Raw genomic sequence first — 22,346 nt, forward strand, 5'->3', positions numbered from 1 at the left:
ACGAACTGGAAGGGATTGTGTGTAAAATTCGTGACAGTAAGAAAAAGAAAAGAAACCGGAAGGAAATACGCATTTGCCATGTTCTGTAATATGCCATAGACATTGGATTGAAAGGAAAAAAAAAACCTTGTAACAAAATATTTCATGTCAGTTACTTCCATTTAGGAAATACATGTTCATTATTTTCTTCAAACTAGAAATTACTTTATCCCTCTTTTCTTTGAAGTTATCTTAAATCTGTTATTATTCAGGGTCTCTATCCAACTTTTCATCAAATTACCCTATTTGTAGCTTCCAAACGTTAACACCTCTCTGCTGAAATGGAGCTTATAAAAAGCCTCAGGGGCATAAATTGTATGTGAGGCAAAAATGGTATTTAAGTCCTTAATGAAGTTAGGAGCTTTCAAACTGTTGCATTTTGGGTTTACAGGATCCTTCCTCCCTGTCCCTTTCTTTGGGGGTGCGGGAGGATTTGGGAGTGTGGGAAATACTCTCACTACATATCGATTACATTTATAGTCTTCTCTTTTAAAATGCAATTTTCATAAACTGGGAATTTATGAACATCTCACATTGCTTGAAGGCATCTTACCCTTTTTTCCCCCCAACTCACAAGGCAGTTTCTTTCTACCGGTCGAATTCTCAACGCAGAAAGCTACGTATGTTTCTCGTTTCTTCACTAATTGTTCTCTAGAAAAGGGACAGTGAAGAGAAAGAGAAAAGAAAACAAGGAAGAAAAGAGCGTAGTGAAGGAGAGAGGAAAAGTGGGGAGAGAAAGGGAGCGAGAAAACGCAGCAGCCCAGGTTTGCCGGTGAGCACACCCGGCGCAGCCACAGCGTGGAGCCGCGACGCCCACTGGTCCTCGGAGCTGCCAATCGGGATGTAATCCTGTAGGAATTTCTCCCGGGTTTATCTGGGAGTCACACTGCCGCCTCCTCTCCCCAGTCGCCCGGGGGAGCCCGGAGAAGCAGGCACGGGAGGGAGGGAGGGAGGGAGCCCGAGGAAAAGAGGAGGAGGGGAAGGAGGAGGAGGACCCGGGGAGGGAGGCGCGGCGCGGGAGGAGGAGGGACGCAGCCGCGGAGCCAGTGGCCCCACTCGGACGCGCTGCTCTCCAGATACTCCCGGAGCTCCAGCCGCGCGGATCGCGCGCCACCGCCGCTCTGCCCCCAAACTTCTGCCGCAGCTCCCTTTGAAGCCAGCGAATTTATTCCTTAAAACCAGAAACTGAACCTCGGCACGGGAAAGGAGTCCGCGGAGGAGCAAAACCACAGTAGAGCAAGAAAGGCTTCAGAGGGCAGCCTCCCCAGAGCACCAACTCGGTGTCGGGAGTGCAGAAACCAACAAGTGAGAGGGCGCCGCGTTCCCGGGGCGCAGCTGCGGGCGGCGGGAGCAGGCGCAGGAGGAGGAAGCGAGCGCCCCCGAGCCCCGGGCCCAAGCCCCCGAGCCCGAGCCGCAGTCCCTGCGGCTACTCTGCTCCGGATTCCTGTGCGCGGGCTGCGCGGAGCGCTGGGCAGGAGGCTTCGTTTCACTCTGATTGCAAGCGGCGGCTGGGAGCAGCCGGTCCCTCGGGAATATGCGGCGTGCGTGGATCCTGCTCACCTTGGGCTTGGTGGCCTGCGTGTCGGCGGAGTCGGTGAGTGGGCGGGGGGTGGGGGGACGCGCGCGCCGTTTGGGGTATTCGAAGCTACGAGAGGAGCCCGCGGGGAATAGGGGAGCGCCACCTGGGGAACCCCCCAGCCCCCCGCCCCTTACACCGGAGATCCGCTGGGACAAATGCGCTCGCCCGGCCACCCTTTTCCCCTCTTCCCTTCCTCAGAAAAGCGCTGCTCGCTGGCGTTGCCCCCCGGTCCGCGGGAATGAGGGCACGAGAATTGCAGTTTGGTCTAGCCGCAGAGGCCCTTGAAGTCACTCTCAACTTCTTCGCCCTCGGCAGGTCTTGCTGCGTGGTCCGGGAAGGACGGAGAGAAAGGGTGGCAGGAGCGGGGAGTCCGGGTCGGGCCCGCGAGGGAACGGCTCTGCTCTGCGCGCTCCTCGAGACCCAGGAATGACCTGGAAACTTCGGGGTCCCTTCCTCCACACACCATCCTCGCACGCCAGCTTTCCTACTTGACTGCATGCAAGTTCTGGGGAGATAGCGGGGCAGATTTAAGAGACCCGCGAGTGTCCAGAGAGAAAAGTTTGCAAAAGTTCTTTTGTTTGATGCTCCCTGCGGCTAGGGCGAGGTAACCGACACTACGTGGAATCGCAGTCCGCGGTCCCGCAAGGGGACACTGGGGGATGCCCGGAATGCGTCCGAAAATGGTGGGATGCCGGCCACTGGATTCCCAATCCTCAGCGAGGAGGTCCTCGTTGAGGGGCGGAGGTTGGACCTAGGAGCGCCTGGGGCGGGAGGACATTTTAATATGAGTTGCCCAGGAGTGCGGCAAGCGGGGTGAGGCGGGGTACGTGTGACACGGCGCTCGGCCTCGGGTCGCCTGGCAGCTCGGGGACAGAGGCTTCCCTCCCGCCACGCTCGCCCTTTCTGGCCCTGGCAGGGCACTTCTGAGGCCGGCAGGAGTCTCTACTCTGGCGGGGCGCCTGCGGGCACCCAGCTTCCCTCCCCTGCCCTGGCAGTGGGAACTTGATTTCTCCTTTTGGTCGCGCTTCGAGGCTGGAGCTTGTTTCCCCCACGTCGCCCAATGAGCGCCCTCTAAAGGGAACTGCCTCCTTGGCCTCCTCTCGTCCCCGGCTGCCTCTACCTGGGCGCCTGGAGCTCTGTCTGTCCAGGTGGAAGCCCTGGCACCCCAGATTTCGTCTGCAGCCTCAGTGCCCTCTGGGGTCTGAGTTAGGGAGTGCGACTGTTTCTGGCCTTTCTGGTTCCCCATGTCCTCTCCCTTTGCCACCTAATAACGTGTCAATTTCTAATTAACTGAATTGTCTCTTCAAAGACAAATTATATCATCTTAAGGTCTTTAGGTGGTTTTATGAGTTTGAGTTCTCCCACCGCCCCCCCCCGCCCCTTTTTGTGCTGAGACTAGTTTAAGACTAGGAAACCTCTTTGGCATCGAGAGGCAGATGGACATTTTTAATTGGTGTTGGAGCCTGTGTGTGTGCTAGCAGGTCTCCATACGTTCTTAGTGGTTGGAAAGCAGGTAGAATTGGAAACTGTACAGACTACATGAGTATTTTGGTCGTTCAGGTTGCAACATAGAACTCCGAGCCTTATCAGTGTTTTCTTTTGGCAAATGATGGTTTAACCCGTTAGTATTAGTTATCTCTCAGCCAGTTATGACGAACTTTGGCTTATTGTACACCAAAAGGCAGCAGTTCTCTTGTTTATTTCAGATAAACGTTGTTGCTCATCTTGTTGCAAAACAGGGCAAAGGGACAACTTCATCTAATAAATTTCAAAAGAAGCCTGCCTAAACAACCGTACATGGATAAGGAGGACTTTTTTTCCCCCCCTCTGAGTCTTATTCAGGGATTTGCTAGGAAATATTACTGTTTTGGGATTCTGGAGAAAGAGTGTTTCTATTTTCTGCCCCTCTGGGTTTTTGCATAAATCTGCTAGTGCTCCTTAAGGAAATTTTTTGGCGGAACCGTATACCCATCCTCCCTGGTGACAGCTTTCCCCTGAACTGTGTATCTTTGAGGTTTTGATATTTCTCAGTTTGAACCAGAACTGAATGCTTTCCGAGTGAACTGCTTCATTGTGATAGACACTATTTTCAGTAATTGGAATATCATCCAAAAAGGGTAATTAGATATTTATATAATGTCAACTTGGAGACTAGCAGAGAATCTCTGTTAGGCAGTGAGTCAGTCTTTCTCAATAGAAGCCATTTCAAGGCCCAGAATGGCTAACAGTCCATTTAAATTACTTTTCAGTCTCTGTTTCATGTACAGCAGCAAAAATATACATGAAGTCAAAAGACTTAATTTTAAGTAAATTAGCAATTATAGAATATTATTTCCAGGACTTTGCATTTTAATTTGGAAACTGCAACTGTTTCGTGGGATTTAGAAGTAGTGATCTGGGTTTAAAGCCTCTCTTTAAAGGGAAGAAAGGAAAACTGCCTACAGTTACTGAATTCTTGAGTTTTATTTTGAGCTCTAGGGGAAAAAAAAGAGATTCTCAGTAACTAAGACTCAAAACTGCCTTTGAAAAGGAACTGGTAGCTGTTCCTTTATGGATCCTGGAGACAGCTGGGAAAGCCTGTTCCTAGTAATCCATTCATACATTTTACACTAGCAAGTTAGGACTTTCACTGCGGAACACCAGGCAAGGGGAAAATCTGACTGAGTGTGGCAGTAGTGATATGCTGCTGGTTTTCTGTACATTTTGTACATGACTGTTTATCTTTCGAAATAATATATTGCAGACTGCTATAAACACATAATTTGAACTGGAAATATGTTTAAGAAAAGGAAGTGTTTTGAACTAGAGGAATTTTATAAACATTCTTAGATGTCTGTAAATTAAAAGAAACTGTCAAGTCATTTGGACCCATGCATTATCTCTCCATGTATTATGAAAGGCAGACTCTGGAAAGTTTGCGTTAGAAGAATAACTAAAATTGAAATCATATAACTGTTTGCAGTTCTTTAGAAAACATAGTTTGGCTGTTTTATGGGTAAAACAAATTGCTTTTGCTAGGGAATTTTATAAAAACAAAGGCTCCTTCTCTTTTAGTTGGATATTAGCAGTAGGTAGATGTCATTTAAGAAGGAAAGATCTTATAAGATCAGGCTTGTAGAAAATGGATGTCTGAGAAGTAATTTGAGCATGCCCTTTGGCTCCTGCTTCTAGGACCTGATACGTTTAGTTTTAATGGTAACCACCCTTCAAGGGGTAGCCAACCGGGGGCTGTGTAATATGATCACTCAAATGGCGCCTTGGATAATCATTAGTTTGGGAAGGATTTCAAAAGGTGAGCTAGTTTGTTCCCTAGGTGGAACTAGTTTTCAAGTCTCCAAAAGCCTCCAGAGACCTGACTGGCCAGCTAGAGGTGGCTTGGAGTCTCCTTAGGTTGGCAAGGCCCCTGAGGCTGACCAGTCACGCAGAGCCCCACCAGCCCATTCATTAAGATTTATAGGGAGTCCATTCAAGCCACTGTGCTGTTGGCATACCTGCTGATGGGGATCCAAGGAATGGCATCTGAGTTTAGATTCTCACTAGATTGTCCTTCTTCCATTGACAACAATTAAACTAAAAGATTTTGCCCATCCTTTTCTTCTTCCCCAGGCAGAAAGGTGCTCTGCAGAATCTCAAAACCACTGAATTCTTTCCATGGACTAGTGGCCAAAATAAAGTCTTAGAGAAAAGCCAGAAGTAATGAAGAAGAATCTTTGCTAAAACAAGCTACTCTTATTTAACTTTTTAAGTCAGCTGTGCCAGCACTATCATTTTCATTCTAGTCATTTGGATTTAGATCTTGAGGAAACCCTGGACTCATTCATCTTTGTTGGTTTCCATGTCCAGTCTGACTCTAAATCCAGCTGTGCATTCGTTCTGCAAATATTTATTTCCTACCTACTAGGTGTTTGGGGTAAAGCAGTGAGCAAACCAGGCAAATATACCCCTGCCTTCTTGGAGTTTGCATTCTAGTGATCTTTCCCTTCATTTTTTTCATGACTTCAGTGGCCAGTGTGAAACTTCTGCAGGAGTGCCAACTGGCCCCAGAATGCCCTGGCCCATGGGAACTTGCATTTAAAGATGCGGCATCAACAGATGTTAACCCAGCTGCCGACCTGAGCTTAGCATTGCAAAGGGATCAGGGGTTCCAAAACGTGGTCTCTTCTCACAGCGCTAATCTTTTTTTTTTTTTTTCTTGAGATGGAGTCTCGTTCTGTCGCCCAGGCTGGAGTACAGTGGCATGATCTTGGCTCACTGCAACTGCTGCCTCCCAGGTTCAAGCAATTCTCCTGCCTCAGTCTCCCGAGTAGCTGGGACTACAGGCACGCGCCACCACACTGGCTAATTTTTGTGTTTTTAGTAGAGATGGGGTTTCAACATGTTGGCCAGGTGGGTCTCCAACTCCTGACCTCAGGTGATCCACCCGCTTCGGCCTCCCAAAGTGCTGGGATTACAGGTATGAGCCAGCACGCCTGGCTGGTGATGTCTTCTTGTAATGCTAATCTTGATGGGAGAAAAAATTTCTTTCAAATGAAGAACTTTCCCTTCTGTTTTTCTTCCTTGGGGGCTTGCCAGCTCGTGCTTCTATGTCAATAGCCTTGTAGTCGCCATTTCTGGCCCAGACACTTGCATGCAGTTTGGTTTCTCCTCCACCACTTTGATCACATTGCTCATGGTCTAGACACCTCTGACTGTCCTTGTTTTCATGGCGTATAGTCTCTGTGCCTCTGCTGGATTTATAAGCTACTCTGTAATAGCCTTCCTTTCTAGTTACCCCCTTGATAACTTTCTATCATGTCATGGTATCACTGTCATGAACACTCCCTGGACATTGCTACCTCTTCAGTGTTTCTCCTTTTAAATGCTGTCAATTAAATCCAAGCTCCAAATAGCTTTTCGTGGCTCATCCTATTGTTTTTAATCCTTCTGTAAATAGCAAGGCAGATTGATGATAAGAATCGTTGGAAGTATGTGAAAATACAGATTTCAGGCCTCCTTTCAGACTTAGACAATCAGAAGTCTGAATGGGGTGGGAGTGTGGGGGAATCTATATTTTTATAAAGCAACCAAGATGGTTCTAATGAATCAGCCTCATTTGGGAATCGCTGGTTTAGATCACAGCATTACCCCTTAATTATGTGCTATTCTGTGTTACTACTAGGGTTCTCAGTAGTTGCTGGGCTTAGAGTACAAAGGGCTTGGGCTTGGGAGGTAGTCAAGTCTGGGTTCAGATGCTGGTACCTGGCCATTTAATGTGTCAGAACTTGGACAGTATATTAAAGCTCTGAGTCACTTACAAAAGTGTGTGTGTGTAAATTGGACCTAAGAATGCCTTTATAATATGCCTGTTGTGAAGATGAAATGGAGGAAGCATTAAATGGTGCTTTAGGCACAGAAGTTACTAAATTTGTTTTCTTCCCTTCCTCTCTTGGCCTCTTTTTTTGGGCAATGAAAGGAATGAAATGAGGGAGCCATGTAAGATGTTCTTACCTCTCTGACATTCTAAAGAGGTGAATTTTCTCTCCCATCAAGATTAGTGCTGTGGGAAGAAACCATGTTTCCAAACCTCTTACCCCTGTGCAGTGCTGAGCTCAGGTTAGGAGCTGACACCTGTTGATGCTGCATGTTGAAGGGCAGGTACCTGTGGGCCAGGGTATTTTGGGGTCGGTTGGCACTCCTGCAGAACTTTCATGCCGGCCACTGAAGGCATTATGGTTCAGGGTCAGCTGAATACACCAGCCTCCAGTTGGACCTGGGCTAGTTGTCCAGTTTTGATGCCTCTGCACTCCGTGTCATCAACATTGCAGGGTTGGTGTCAAGAATAAACAAGTCATTGATGTAATGTCCCGACACATTAGCAGTGCGCAATCACACCTCCTCCTGTTTCCTGTGGCTTTGCTAAGATCCCAGCACATCAGAAGGAGCAAGTTAGAATTTAGTCTGTATCATGTGTTGGTATGCCGTTGGTCATTTAGAATGGGGTGGCAGGAGTAGTGAGTAAATTTGGGGGAACTGAGGGCAGAAAAAAGAGTATTTTTATATTTTTAAGAGTGGAAAAGCATGAAATTTCTTCTTTTACTATTAAAAATCGTGATTGCATTTTGATAAGTCTGTTTCCAGGGCAGCATTAGCTTTAGCAACAAGGATAGAGGGGTGACTCCCTCTGAATAGGAGAGGACACTGTTGAAATAGAATTGTGAATGTCTGTTTTTCTTGAGTATCTCAAAGAATTGGTAGGAGTGGGAGAAGGGAGAAGCCTTGAAGTCTTTGGAGATTTTCCATTTGCATTTCACATCAGCAGAGTGAAGCCAATGAGTTTGCAGCTGGTGGTGTGATAGCCAATGCACAGTCTCAGAAAAATGGAAAAATGTTATTAAAGACATGTTTTCACAATTTTTTTCTCTACCGTTCAATCTATTTTGGAAAAATGTCACACAGACTCAGTAAATATTCTCTTTACAAAGAATTTTGGTGTTTTTTTAAAATGATTATACAGGTATATTAAATACAAGTTGCCCTGATATTTAAGGAGTATGTGCAGTTAATAGAATTTAGTCTCATGGTAAGACATGTGGAACAGGATACATAGTTATTACGGGAAAATTATTTTATTCAAGCTCTTTAAAAGGAAAAGTTAAGTTTGTATTTCTTTCTTTCTTTTTTTTTTTTTTCCTTGAGACAGAATCTTACTGTCACCTAGGCTGGAGTGCAGTGGCATAATTGAGGCTCACTGCAACTTCCTCCCGCCGTTCAAGTGCTTCTCCTGCCTCAGCCTCCTGAGTAGCTGGGATTACAGTGTGCACCTCCAGGCCTGGCTAATGTTTTGTATTTTTAGTAGAGATGGGGTTTCACCATGTTGGCCAGGCTGGTCTTGATCTCCTCACCTCAATCGATCCACCTCCTTCGGCCTCCCAAAGTGCTAGGATTACAGATGTGAGCCACTGCACCCAGCTGAGTTAAGTATGTATTTCTGTGTAATTTATTATTAAATGTAAGTACAACAGACTAAACATACAACATTTTAAGTCAAGGCAAAAGCAAGGTTTTGTACACATGTAATTAACGACCTCAATCCCTGTGGGACCCATCTCTAAAATGATGGAGTTGAACTAGAGGATCTCTCTGTCTTTAATATTTACTTTTTCTGCACTTCAGGGTGTAGTAGGAGAAATGTTAAGATTAACTTATAAGTAATTATTAATCCCCTGTCAAATACTTCTGATTTTATTATTGAAACATGGAATTCATTCACATTGCAGAAAGGTAAGTAATTTCTAATAGTTCATGGTAACCTGTTATCTTGAATTGAGTACTCGTTTATTAGAAGTGTATACATTGTCCCAAGTATTCATGATCTAATATCTAGTTGTATTAATCTGCTCTCACTCTGCTAATAAAGACATACCTGAGACTGGGTAATTTATAAAGGAAAGAGGTTTAATAGATTCACAGTTCCACATGGTGGGGGAGGCCTCACAATCATGGTGGAAGGCAAAGGAGAAGCAAAGGCATGTCTTACATGGAGGCAGACAAGAGAGCTTGTGCGGGGGAACTCCCATTTATAAAACCATCAGATCTTGTGAGACTTACTACCATGAGAAAAGTATGGGGGAAACTGTTCCCATGTTTTAATTATCTCCACCTGGCCCTGACCTTGAAACATGGGGATTATTACAGTTCAAGGTGAGATATGGGTGGGTCCACAGCTAAACCATATCACTAGTATTTTTAAATGTATTTTCTGATACAAGCCAGTGTAACATAAAGAACAACTGAGTGGTAAAACTCACTTTCATTCTAGATAGAAGATAACATGACTCGATATAATCTGGGGGGCTTTTTAAACCATAAGTCTCATAAAGTGTTTTAGGCTCCTCATAAGGTTTCTGGCCTGGATCTCCATTTCCAGAGTGGGGCTTTTAACTGGTGTCTTCCCTTTGGTCCCTTTCTAGAGCACTTGAGCCTGGTCTGAGTACTGTGCAGACCACAAGCAAGAATCAAAATGAGCAGACTATGGTAGTGTTGCCTGCATTTGGATACACTTACTATGTAACCTTGGGCAAGTTTCTTAACCTTTCTGGGCTCAGTTTTCTCATCTGTAAAGTGAAATACCTAAGATAAGTTTTTAGGATTATGTGAGACACAATAGGTCAGGGCTTTTTGGCATAAGGGAATGTCCATGCGTTGTGTCACATGCTAGTTATAATTCCTGGTTTTCTGCTTCTCGGAAGAATAAGGGCTTGGCACACACATTCCATGGGCTCATCTGATGAGCTCTAGCCCTGAGGGTAGCTCAGCATATACATACTAAAACCTACTTTTTCATAACTGGAGCTTTCTTCTTGTCTGGGGTAGACTAGTTCTATGCTGAGACATTGGGAATATGTTTGTAGTCAGCTTTTCTCTAAAAGTGGGATGATGTGAGAAAATATGCCATTTATTATTTCTGGCTGATGAAAGGTTCCTTACAGGGACAGGACAAATCTGTGTTAAGATGTGAAAAGCTCATCTTTTCCAGTAATTTTACCTCTACAAATCTGTCTGAAGGAAAGCATTACCAGGTAAATAGTGTTTATAAATGTGTTTGTTGAAGCCTTACTTATAATAGTTAAAAAAAAAATGTAAACAACCTGAGTGTACAATAATAGAGTAATTGTTAAATAAAAGATTCTGATTTATACATATAAATATATGGCCATTATATTTATAAATATGTGGCCATTAGAGATTTATCTGAAGGGCATTTATAACTTGGAAAATATAGTACACAGAAAGTTGGATATAAAACTATATATAGTGAGACCTTGGTTATATTTTAAAAGATATGTGTGTATAAAGATAATATATATATACAAATCTATACATGCCGTAGAACTGTGTAGATACACACACACACAAACACACACAGGATGAATACAAGTAAAACTAGGAAAATCAGAATAAGATTGGTACATTGTATCAATATCTATATCCTTGTTGTGATGTTTACTATAGTTTTATAAATGTTACCATTAGGGGAAGCTTGGAAGGGGCACAAGAGATCTTTCTATTATTTCTTACAACTTTGTGTGAATCTACAGTTATCTCAACAAAAATTTCAATCAAAAAATGGCACCAGAGCTAGATCGTTGTTAGAGTAAGTTCTGCTGATCCTTCAGAGAAAGATAATTGTTGTGGAGCTTAGAGTGTGATGGAAGGCTGTCCCTTTCCATTTTTGGAGGTTAGCATCACTCTATGTCAAAACCAGACAAGAAGAGCAGAAAAAACAAACCTATAGGTCAATGTCATTTATATTAGATGTCAAAATTTTAAATAGAGTATTACAAATTGAATACAGCAGTTTATTAAAAGAATAATGATGAGCCCAAGTGGGATATATCCAAGGATAGTTTCAACATCAGAAAAGCAGTGCAGGTGTTAACAGTTTAAGGGAGATATAATCATCTCAACAGATGCAGAAAAAGCATCTGACAAAAGTACGTGTGAAAGTATTAATATAAAGGTCCCTAAATTCTGGTTAACTGAAGGCATATTGTATTTGGCTAGTACATCTGTGCTTAGGACTCAATTCACTTGATATATTTAGGAACCAAAAGGCCTCTGTTTACAAAGTCGTTAGGCAACAGTCTCTAGTTGCATGAGTGACAGGTGTTGTGACAACCCAATAAAGGATGGGCCATGACATATGTAGATTCTAATTCATATGGAGTTGTTCTAGCATTGCCCAGGTTCACTATGTACTCTCCCAAATCAAGAAAATGAAAGAGATGGTTTTGAATGTTTTAGAATCAGATAAATTGGGGTTCAGTTTCTGGTATTACCACTTAAAAGCTATGTGACCTTAAAAACCATGAGAAATCTCTTATCATCTCCAAGCCTGTTTCTTCAGTGTAAAACTGAGGTTAGAATATTTTGCTTTTTGGTTAGTTTGAAGATTAGCCTTAATAGTGACTAAAATCTTCTGTCCCAAGCCTGACCTGTAGTAGGTGTTTTAAACCTGTTGGTTTCTCTAAGTTTTGTGATTCTGCAGTATATTGTATGTTTATATGTAAATATGTATGCATGTGTTTTGTGTTTCTTACTTGCATCTGACTCTTGACACTATGGGACATATATTTTCACAAATTTAAAACTGGTTTATTTTTAATCAAGCAAGTTTTGATGCTTAATTATATTTTTTATTTCCCCCATCACCCATATTTCCTGAATAATACTTAGCTAAAACTTGCATACAAGTTGGAAATTTAGTTAAGACTGGAAAATCTTTGGTGTACTTGTGATTATAATTGTAAAATACTTGAAGGTCAGCATTGGAACCATAAATTTTAAACAGTTTTATATAAATTTACTAGTGAATTAAAATCTTAACTTTATTTATATCCCACTTCTGAACTCACTTAGAGTGGTGTTGTGATTTAATTATTATATTTGATTAGATTTTGTGATTTTTCTGATTAGTTATTGAATTAAGTTTTACACTGATAAGTCAGTTTAACAATTGATACACATTACTGTAAGCTAAGGACAAAGCTCTTTGTTGGTTCTGCAAGTTAAAAAGAATTTATGACAAGATACCCACCTTCAACTAACTACTGTCTGTCCACTTTATGATTATTTAGAGAATTGATGATGAGTTGGGCCAACACTTAACTAACATATGTGTTATATATAAAATATGCATCAGTTTTTGTTGAATCTAGTTGGATATTCATGCAATCAAAATTGTCATAAAACAACAATGGAGAAGGCTAAGAAGAGCCCCTTGGCGAAGAGAAGTCACTTGTCTCCTGGAAAAACAAAACCTTCCTAAAACCTTCCTTGAAGTGGCACAGTATGTTGGAGAAAAATCAGAATTCTGTTGATGACTTGGAGACACTGGATTTTCTTTCCCCTCCTCTGTCTCTCCCTCCCTCCTTCCCTCCCTTCCTTCCTTTCTTCCTTCTCTCCTTCTTTCTTTCCTATCTTTCTGTCATCTTTCTTTCCTGTCTTTCTGTCTTTCTTTCCTTTTTTCCTTTTCCCTTTCCTTTCCTTTCCAATGGGGTTTCACCATGTTAGCCAGGCTGGTCTTGAACTCCTGACCTCAGGTGATCCCCCTGCCTCGGCCTCCTAAAGTGCTGAGATTACAGGTGTGAGCCACCACACCCGGCAGAGACACTTGATTTTCATGTTTCTCTTTTACCCAATCTTCTCTTCAAAGAATGACTTCCAAATGGTAAAGTGTACAAAAGGTACAAGGTGCAAGAAATTGTTTAGAACCGGAATGATCTCTTGATGTTTCTATCAGGGGAGAAAGAACCTTACATTTCAACCAGTCTGATTCTCCATATTCTATAAACTTTGGACTCCTAAAAGTGAGAGCTGGGCCTTTGTATATAATATATATTTGTATATTATATACCTCATATATTATATACATTACATATATTATATGTATCAGGTGAAAACATAAAAGAGATGGAGTCTCACTCTGGTGCCCAGGCTGTAGTGCAGTGGTGTGATTATGGCTCATTGCAGCCACAAACTCCTGGGTTCAAGGCATCTCACTGCTTCAGCCTCCTGAGTAGCCAAGACTACAGGCACCAGTTCTGGCTAAGTTTTTGTTGTTGTTACATGGGATCTCACTATGTAGCCCAGGCTGGGGACCTCATATTACGTGTTCAGTTAAGATTGAATAGCCTTAGCAAAGTAATGAAAGAGGTATAAAAGTGTTGGGATAATTCTCACTGTATTCTTTTGGATTTTGCTTTTTTAGTTTTTGTAACTGGATTATAGAGCTGGAATTGACTTTTAAAAGGAAACATATCCAGAGAAGTTAAGTGATTTATCTAAGATTACATAGATAATTAGTGGCACAGTTGTAAATTTAGCCGAGGCTGTTTTATTAGTATTTTTTCTTATCATAAAACATTCCTTCTCTGCCTGCTTCTACTCCCTCATTCCCCACATTAACGATTAACACCTAATGCACTTACTTCCGGCACATGTTTGATAAATAAATGAAATACCATGGAACATACATTTTATGTTATACATTCAGCATCAATGTGGTTAGTGGGTTTTGTGCAGAATCCTTTAGTGTTTAGATATTTTTTCAATTTCCAGCAAAACTGTGCTCCAGCTAATTCTTTTACCTGCTGGTGACACTTTGAGCTAATTATGGGAGGAGAGTTGAGAGCACTGAGATTTGGAAGACGCAGAGACTGAAATAGAGTTGATTTATAAGTCTTAGGAAGATTTTGGAGACTTATAGATAGAAAGGGAGATAAAAGCTTCCTGGAGATAAGAATCGGGACCAGAAGCAAAATCCTCATGAATTAATGCTGCATTTTCTGGTGGAAAAAAAGGTTGCTATTGTAGTTGACAGAAAAAAGAGCATTCCTTGGGTTTTTATACTAAAAATATGTAAGTGCCTTCCAGGAGAGAGTCTGATGTACTTACAGCCTAGGTAGAAGTGCTTTTTTACCCAGTTCCTTTTGCCAGTCTTAAATGTAGGCTCTTCTTTTCTCCCAAGAGTTTCCTCTTGAATATTGGACAGGTGCAGTGGCTCACGCCTGTAATTCCAGCACTTTGGGAGGCTGAGGCAAGCGGGATCACGAGGTCAGGAGTTTGGGACCGGCCTGGACAACATGGTGAAACCCTGTGTCTACTAAAAATAGAAAAAAAAAATTAGCCAGGTGTGGTGGCTGGTACCTGTAATCCCAGCTACTTAGGAGGCTGAGGCAGGAGAATTGCTTGAACCTAGGAGGCAGAGGTTGCAGTGAGCCAAGATTGCACCACTGTAGTCCAGCCTAGGGGGACAGAGCAAGACTCCATCAAGAAAAAAAAGAGAATATTGATTTTGTAAATTTTATCATAACACATATATTTGAGTCAAGCTTTTTCAGAAAAATAAATCTGTGAGATATTTTTAAGGAAAGAATTTATTGAAAGGCAGTGACATTAAAAATTATGACAACCCTCTCCTACTGTATAGTTAGAACTAGTATAGGCATTTTCCATTCATTGTCTATAACTGGCTCACAACTGGTAGGCAGTATTACTTGCCAAGGCTGCATTTTATGTGGTCCAGCGTAAGTTAGAGCCTCAGTTTTTTTTAGATTTAAATCGTCTTGCTATGATACTGTAATCTTTCAAGAGAGCAGTGAAAGTGTCTAAATGTGTCAGTATTGTTTAATGTAGTCTAATGGGTGCAACCCTGAATCATAAGGTTTCTAATGTTTGCAGCCTCAAATCATGAAGTGTCTAATGAATGGTTGCAGCCCCGAATCATGAAGTGTCAAGAGTCTTCCTTTTCATTGGTTGGCCTAATCCTCCAGGTCACTGATATTCTAATTTCTTTACCAACTTTTAGCATATTGCTTTAATAGCTTCTCTTGGTAAACTTCAGTCTGGTAATGGGAGAACTAAGAGGTAGAATTAATGGAACCCTTCCAAATCTCATCTCTGCCAATTTCTGGAATTGGGCAGGTGATTTAACCTCTCTATGCTTCAATTTTCACATCTGTGAAAAGGAGATGAGTCACAGTAGCCACCTCATAGAGGTGCTGTGAGGGCTAATGCGTTAATTAATGGGTGTCAAGCACTAATAAGAATGCCCAGTATAGAGCCTGCGCTAGACTGTCCATGTTGACGATGATTGAAATGGACAGCTAATTAGATGTACTGATCAAAGAAGACAGAGTAGTCTTTTGAGGTTTTGAACATGAAGCAGAGAAGAGTGATGGTGCCACTGACCAGTTCAGAAGGACAGGCCAATTTTTTTCCTCTTCCTTTTTCTTTTCTTTTTGTGGCTGTTGTGTTTTGGTGAAAGGAGGAGGCATTTCGGCTTCTCTAGCTTTTCCATCTGGGTAGTGGAGGGCGTGTTCTCCATTGCGGGTTCTCAACCCCTGCTGCAGGTTACAAAAACTTGGGGGCTTTTAGAAACTATTCATGCCTTGGCCCCATTCCAGACAGTTAAATCAAAATCTATGTGGTTGGGGTCCAGCTCCCTATAAAAGCTAATTCTCACTTCCAGAGGCTTGAGACCCCTGCTCTAGAGGACTTCTTAGTCTCCAGTTTAGAGGGCAGTCTAGCAGGTAAGATTTTGTGTTCTTAACATATGCTCTCTACTGCTGTGATTAAGCCCCTTGGAATGAGGTGGCTTTCCAGGACTCATCTGCACCCTATCACAGTCTGAGCAGTGTAGAACTGGGAAATCCTTGCTCCCTTCCAGCTTCTTTCTTTTCTCCAATGTCTTTTCTGCTGGATCATACTTTTTTTTTTTTTTTGACGATTATTTTGGTGGATTTGGAAACATCTGAGAGGTCTTTAGATAAAAGACTGTATAGCTATAAAGTGAATTCATCTGAGGATGTCTTTTTAAAAATGCAAACATTTCCCTTTGTGGAGGAAAACTTTTCCGAATGGAACAAAGGACACTTGTCCTCTTGGTCTGGTTGCAGAAAAGCATGTTTGGCCAGTTTACCAGATTTGCCTGCGTTCGTACTTTGAACAGAAAATTCCGTGTTTTACTGGTTGGAAATACATTCTGGGACTTGATGGAGTATACTGATCATGTGTAGGTCCTACATATGTGTCTTAATAATGGCCTTCTTATCGTACCTGCACTTAAGTTCAGCAATTTGGACTCGGTTCAAGTTGCATCAATTCCATGGAGCTGTATTGTTTGTGGCTGAAGTTGGAAGAGAGTGCTTTAGGCTGTCCTGTGAACAAGACATCTGAGTTGTCTTTAGTTCATGCTTAAGCACAAAAGCAGCAGCCTATCATCTAATCTATTCATAGTTTACTTTGTTCGGGTATCTAATTTGGGAGCATGCTTGCCCTCACTCATTTCTAAAACACAATTTTCCATCCATTGAATAAAAGGGTCTATCTTTAATTGACTCAAAACAAAACTCTGTTGAAGAATTCTGGATTTCTCAAAGCTTTTAAAAATTGCTCTGCAGGATAACATTAAAATGCTGGCCCTTTAGAAACTGCCGCTGAACATGTATCTGTCCTACAATGGAGTTGGAAGAGGGATTATTCTGAGAAGGCTATTAAAATGAACCATTTGCTATGATTCATAGGCTTTTAAACCCAGTAAGTCTTTAATATCTAGAGTAAAATTCAATGTCAGTTTATTATTTTGGTGATGATAGGGTTAAATGTGTCTTTACAAAGTATTAAGCACACACAGAGGAACTGGAAATGTGAAGTCTCTCCCCTCTCTCCCTGTCAGGACTGTATGCCTGATAGATGTTCCAGAGCATTAATGTAATACAATTAGTAGATAGAAGTGCTTTTTCTCAGTGGAAATTGAGGTCTGTTACAAGGAGTCATTAGCTTTCAGATTAGGCCAGTGGTTCTCGAAGTAGGGACTGATCAGCATCATCTACAGCTCCTCGGAACTTGTTAGAAGGGCCTCACTCCAGGACAACCAATCAGAAACCTGGCAGGTAGGGAGCAGCAACTTTTTTTTTTCTTTCATTATACTTTAAGTTCTGGGGTACATGTGCAGAACGTGTAGGTTACGTAGATATACATATGCCATGGTGGTTTGCTGCTTCCTTTTCCCTCACCGTCATCTACATTAGGTGTTTCTCCTAATATTATCCCTCCCCAATACCCTCGCCCCCTGCTATCCCTCCCCTAGTCACCCTACCCACCAACATGCCCCAGTGTGTGTGATGTTCCCCTCCCTGTGTCCATGTATTCTCATTGTTCAACACCTACTTATGAGTGAGAACATGCAGTGTTTGGTTTTCTGTTCTTGTGTCAGTTTGCTGGGAATGATGGTTTCCAGCTTCATCCATGTCCCTGAAAAGGATGTGAACTCATCCTTTTTTATGACTGCATAGTATTCCATGGTGTATATGTACCACATTTTCTTTATCCAGTCTATCATTGATGGGCATTTGGGTTGGCTCCAAGTCTTTGCTTTTGTAAACAGTGCCGTAATAAACATACGTGTGCATGTGTCTTTATAATTGAATGTTTTATAATCCTTTGGGTATATATCCAGTAACGGGATTGCTGTGGCCCAGCAGTCTTGAGCTTTAAAAAGCCTTCCAGGAGATTCTTTTGCTTGCTAGCATTCCAGAACCTCTGAGTGACGGTTCTCATCCTTGACAGCACAGACGCTATTGAGAGTCCCTGGTTATCGGGCCTGGGTGTCAGTATTTTTGTGTCTTAAGCTGCCTTGGTGATTCCAATGTGCAGTCAGGATTGGAGGCTGTTGCTCTAGGACCTTGCTACCCAAAATGTGGGTCCCAGACCAGCAGCGTGGGCATCACTGGGGAGTTCTCTAGAAATCCAGGCTATCAAACCCCACCTGAGACTTACTGAATCATATTTGAAGTTTAACAGGATTCCCAGTGACTCATAAGCACATTAAAGTTTATGAAACACTGATTTACAGAAATAGTGAGTTTCCTTTATAGAATGCAGCCCTTGGAACGCCCTTAATTTAAAAGTTTTGTGAGGCGGTAGAACAGCTGTTTTGGCTTCTGCCTGGCAGTGACTCAGGGAAGCAACCACTGGGGAAAAGGAAAGGCTCGGAAAGCTGCAAAGGACCCAGGACCATTTCATCCAGTGAGTGCTGATGCAAGTAATGAAAATCTCAACTCAGACTGGCTTAGGCAGTGAAAACTTTTTGGCTCAGATAATGGAAAAGTTCAGGAGTAGTTCTGTTTTCAGGTATGGCTGCATCAAGATGCTTATGTGATTTTTTTTTTTTTTTTAAATCAGGCCTCAGGTCTTACATAACTCTCAGCTCAACCTTCCTTTGTTAGATTCACTTTCAGGTCTTATAGAATTAGGGTACCAGCTAAGCTGTTGTTAAAAAGAGATTCCTAAACATAGTGGCTTAAAGTAGATTTATTTCTCTTTGACATAACAGTCTCAAGACAGGTCCGGTGGGAGAGCTCTGCTGTGCTCATGTGCAGTTCTTACTTGCTGGTTGAAGGTGGCCGGTCCATCCATACTGTCTTCGCCAGGAGAGAGAGTCAAGGGGAAGAACATATCCATTCCTTTTAATGCCACAGCCTGGAGGGATAACACATCACCTTACACTCATACCCCACTGTTTGCAACATAGTCACATGGTTACCCAAGGTGCTATGCGGGCTGAGAAGTATAGTCTCTACATGGGTGGCCATGAGCCCAACTAAAATCTAGGGAGGTTGTGCTACTAAAAAGGGAAGACTTTAGGTATTGATGACAACCAGGAGCGCCTTCTCTTCTGGTGGTGGCGAGATGGAGTCTGGCAACTTCAGGTTAACAGCCCATCCTCTCAGCAGTTGCAGTAGAAAGCACTATTTTCTCCCAATCTTTCCAGTAAGAATCCCAGAATAGCTTCCTAGTTCCTTAATTTCTGGGAGCTACACATGAAGAAGTATCCCCAGAATCTTACGGATTCCGACAAGGATTGGTTGCCTAAAGAGAACTGTTTTGTGACACGTGAAAGAGCAGGCATACTACAGAGAGACCTTTACCTCACTCCTTTGTTAATTGGCATTTGGACCCAGACAAGAAAGGAAAATGGAGAACATGGGGTTGCTCAAGCTGGGTGTGGGGGCCTTGGGGACTATTTACTGTCGAGTTAGTCAAGTATGGAATATTTGAAGATTATTAGCACATGACATAAAGGGCGTTTAGGAAGAAATGTGTTTGCTGAGTTTAATAAATGCAGGAGACTGTAGCAATGTACTTTTGATCTTCTGATCTCTTAATTTAGTGGTTGGTAAATAAGAATAAAGGAAAGCCAAGTGCGGTGGCTCATGCGTGTAATCCCAGCACTTTGGGAGGCTGAGGCGGGTGGATCATGAGGTCAGGAGTTCGAGACCAGCCTGGCCAACATGGTGAAACCCCAGCTCTACTAAAAATACAAAAAATTAGCCAGGCATGGTGGCACATGCCTGTAATCCCACCTACTTGGGAGGCTGAGTCAGGAGAATAGCTTGAACCCGGGAGATGGAGGTTGCCGTGAGCCGAGACTGCGCCACTGCATTCCAGCCTGGGTGACAGAGTGAGACTTCATGTCAAAAAATAAAAAAAACAAAAAGAATAAAGGAAAATATAATTTTGATAAATGCTTTTAAAGGATGTTTTCAGTTAAATGATTTAATCTTTAACTGCTAAAGATTGTGTCAATAGAAGGCTTTAGTACATCAGACAATGATGAGTGTTGGAGAGACGATGAATGAACTTCTGTTTACTGTCTCCTTCTCAAGGTTTTGTTTTCTTAGGATGTTTTTTATACTTGATACTTACTATGCTTTTTAAACTTTATTCATCACACAAAGGATTTGAGGTAATTTCTAAGACTAAGGCCTTCCCCGCAAGCTTTAGAAGAAAATTCAAAAAGCATACTACATACTGCTTTTAAAAAAAAGTTTTTAACAGTCTTACATGACAGAAAAATAATACATCATATTCAAAATAACATGGTATTTACAAGCCTCTCAACTGCTTATTGTCCTTTTAATAAAAATGTGGATTATAGGCACATCTGCTCTAAATGAATTAAAATTTTATTTGCCCAGAACTTTGTGTATTCCGTTAATAAGATTTACCCAAAACACTATTGTTGGTTTAATAAATATTAAGAGAGCATTTGGGATGTGCCTCCTGGCGTTTGCTGTTTCCCTCCTCTGAGCATTAACTACTCTTCTGAGCCTTCACCAGGCTGCTTTTGTTGTTTTGTGCCTTGAGGTATAAATAGAGGCAGAAAACCCGGAAGATGCAAACAAATTTAATACTATAAACTGTTTACAGATGTATTTAGTATTCATTCAATAGAACCTTTTAGTTTATTGAATATAAATCAACTTTAGCATTCTACATGTGCAAGGGGTTCTGTTTTTTTTTAATTGGAAATTTTTAAAATGACAAAAAGAAACATCCTCTGGTAGTATCATTGTCTAACAAGCGCCAGAGAGATGTGATTTAATGACTTGCATCTGACCCTTTGTCTTCTTGGATCTTATATACTTTTGGACAATTTAGAGTGAAAATCTCGATTGAATAAAAGGAAAGCCTTTCTAAGGGGTGGTCAGAGATGCAACAGGCTACTTCAGCAGGAGTGAGGGGAGCCCATACCTGGAGTTAAGCAGGTGTGTGTTTGGATGGTTGTTTGTTGACAATCTTTAGAGGAGATTCAAGTCATCAACTGGCTGGGGAGAGTCGTTGACCTTTATAGCTTCCTTCTAACCTTAGAAGATTCTGTACAACATTTTAAAGGTGAGTGCTGAGCAACTTAAACTATATTTTATTTCCTTTCCTGATAACTTGGATTGACTGAGACTAGATATCTTTTGTTGCCCATAGTTGAAGGAGTCTGGCATTCTAGAATCAACTTCCTGTTAAACTGATGGTAAAATCTTTATTTGCCAAAGTTAGGGAACTTTGTGTAATCATTGAAATCTGACGTTACCTCAAATTTCAAGGGACCCTGACAGGTACTTTAACCAGGCAGAATGATTGACAGTCTGGTTTGTGTGTGCCTGGGAGAAAATAGCAACCTCAAGACACGATGAGTGGCCTCTAGGGAGAGGGAAGAGAGGCAGAGGGCCCACAGGCCAGCACGAAGAGTATAAAGGGAAAGTGGCCACTGTCCCAACCTGCCAGGGATTTGGGAGGGACTCTTAATTGCCCAAGCATTCACTTATCCATACTTTGCTGCCTGGACCAGGCAACCTTTCTTAGGCTGGATGGGGACACTCATGCTGGACCTTGATCACCCATGACTTATGTGTCATAGGGCAGAGCTTTCCTTCTGAGGCTTAAGTGACCAGTGTGACAAGCACCACTGAAACACCTGATGCACAGAAGGATTCTAGAGCCGTGGTCCCCAACCTTTTTGGCACCAGGGACTGGTTTTCCACGGGTGTTGGGGGGATGGTTTGGGGATGAAGCTGTTCCACTTTGGATCATCAGGCATCAGACTCCTTTCACAAAGAGCGTGCAAACTAGATTCCTCACCTGTGCAGTTCACAGTAGGGTTTGCGTTCCTAGGAGAATCTAATGCTGCCACTGATCTGACAAGGTGGAGCACAGGTGGTAATGAGGCAGGACCGCTACTCACCTGCTGCTGTGGGGCTGGGTTCCTAACAGGCCGTGGACCAGTACTGGTCTGCAGTCCTGGGGTCGGGGACCCCTGCTCTAGGTGATGAACCATTTCTCTCCCTCTTGAGTCTTCCTGTACTAGCACTGACTTCCATGCATCCTTCTTTATTCTGGGAAAAGCAAGAGAGTGCTGGATGGGTAGCCAGAAGACATGGGTTCTTATAGGCTGGCCTTTCTCTGCCAGTAACCAGCTGTGACCTCTGGCAAATCACTCAACCTCTTTTACCTCAGTTTCCCTTTTTGTAAAACCAGCTGGTCTCTGCAGTCAAACATTGAATAGGTCTGTAATGGCTATGCTTTTCTTAAGGGAGTCACTTTCCCCACTACTTTCTACCTACTAGCTTGCAATAAAAGTTTTTAAAATTCCAGTCCAGACTTTAACACTGTGCTCTGTTCTTCTCTCTTCTCCTTCAGCAGCCAACTAAATTGGTTACAGTTGTCATTTAGAATGCAGTCATCTTTCGTGACTAACCATTTCCTCTCTTGGAGATACCACTTCATCTAGCTGCCGTAGCTCGGATTTCTTCCTCACAGATAAGAGGATGGAGGTTGCCGTTGAAATGGGAAATAAACGTTGGAGTAGGAGGTAAAGTTCCCACTGTAGGGGGAAAGTGTCCACCTGTTA

At 42.5% G+C, this 22,346-nt stretch overlaps 1 protein-coding gene across 1 annotated transcript in view; it reads left to right on the forward strand.

Moving 5' to 3' along the window:
- Window positions 1-1,079: 1,079 nt before the first annotated feature.
- SDC2 (syndecan 2) overlaps window positions 1,080-22,346 on the forward strand; it is a 115,626-nt gene continuing 94,359 nt past the window's right edge. The window contains exon 1 of the mRNA XM_012467967.2: window positions 1,080-1,633. Coding sequence (XP_012323390.1) covers window positions 1,574-1,633 — 60 coding nt within the window. The 5' untranslated portion in view covers window positions 1,080-1,573. The remainder of the gene's footprint in view (window positions 1,634-22,346) is intronic.

Source organism: Aotus nancymaae, unplaced genomic scaffold (genome assembly GCF_030222135.1).
Source record: "Aotus nancymaae isolate 86718 unplaced genomic scaffold, 86718_ANA_hifiasm-v0.15.2.pri h1tg000036l, whole genome shotgun sequence".
NCBI lineage: Eukaryota > Metazoa > Chordata > Mammalia > Primates > Aotidae > Aotus > Aotus nancymaae.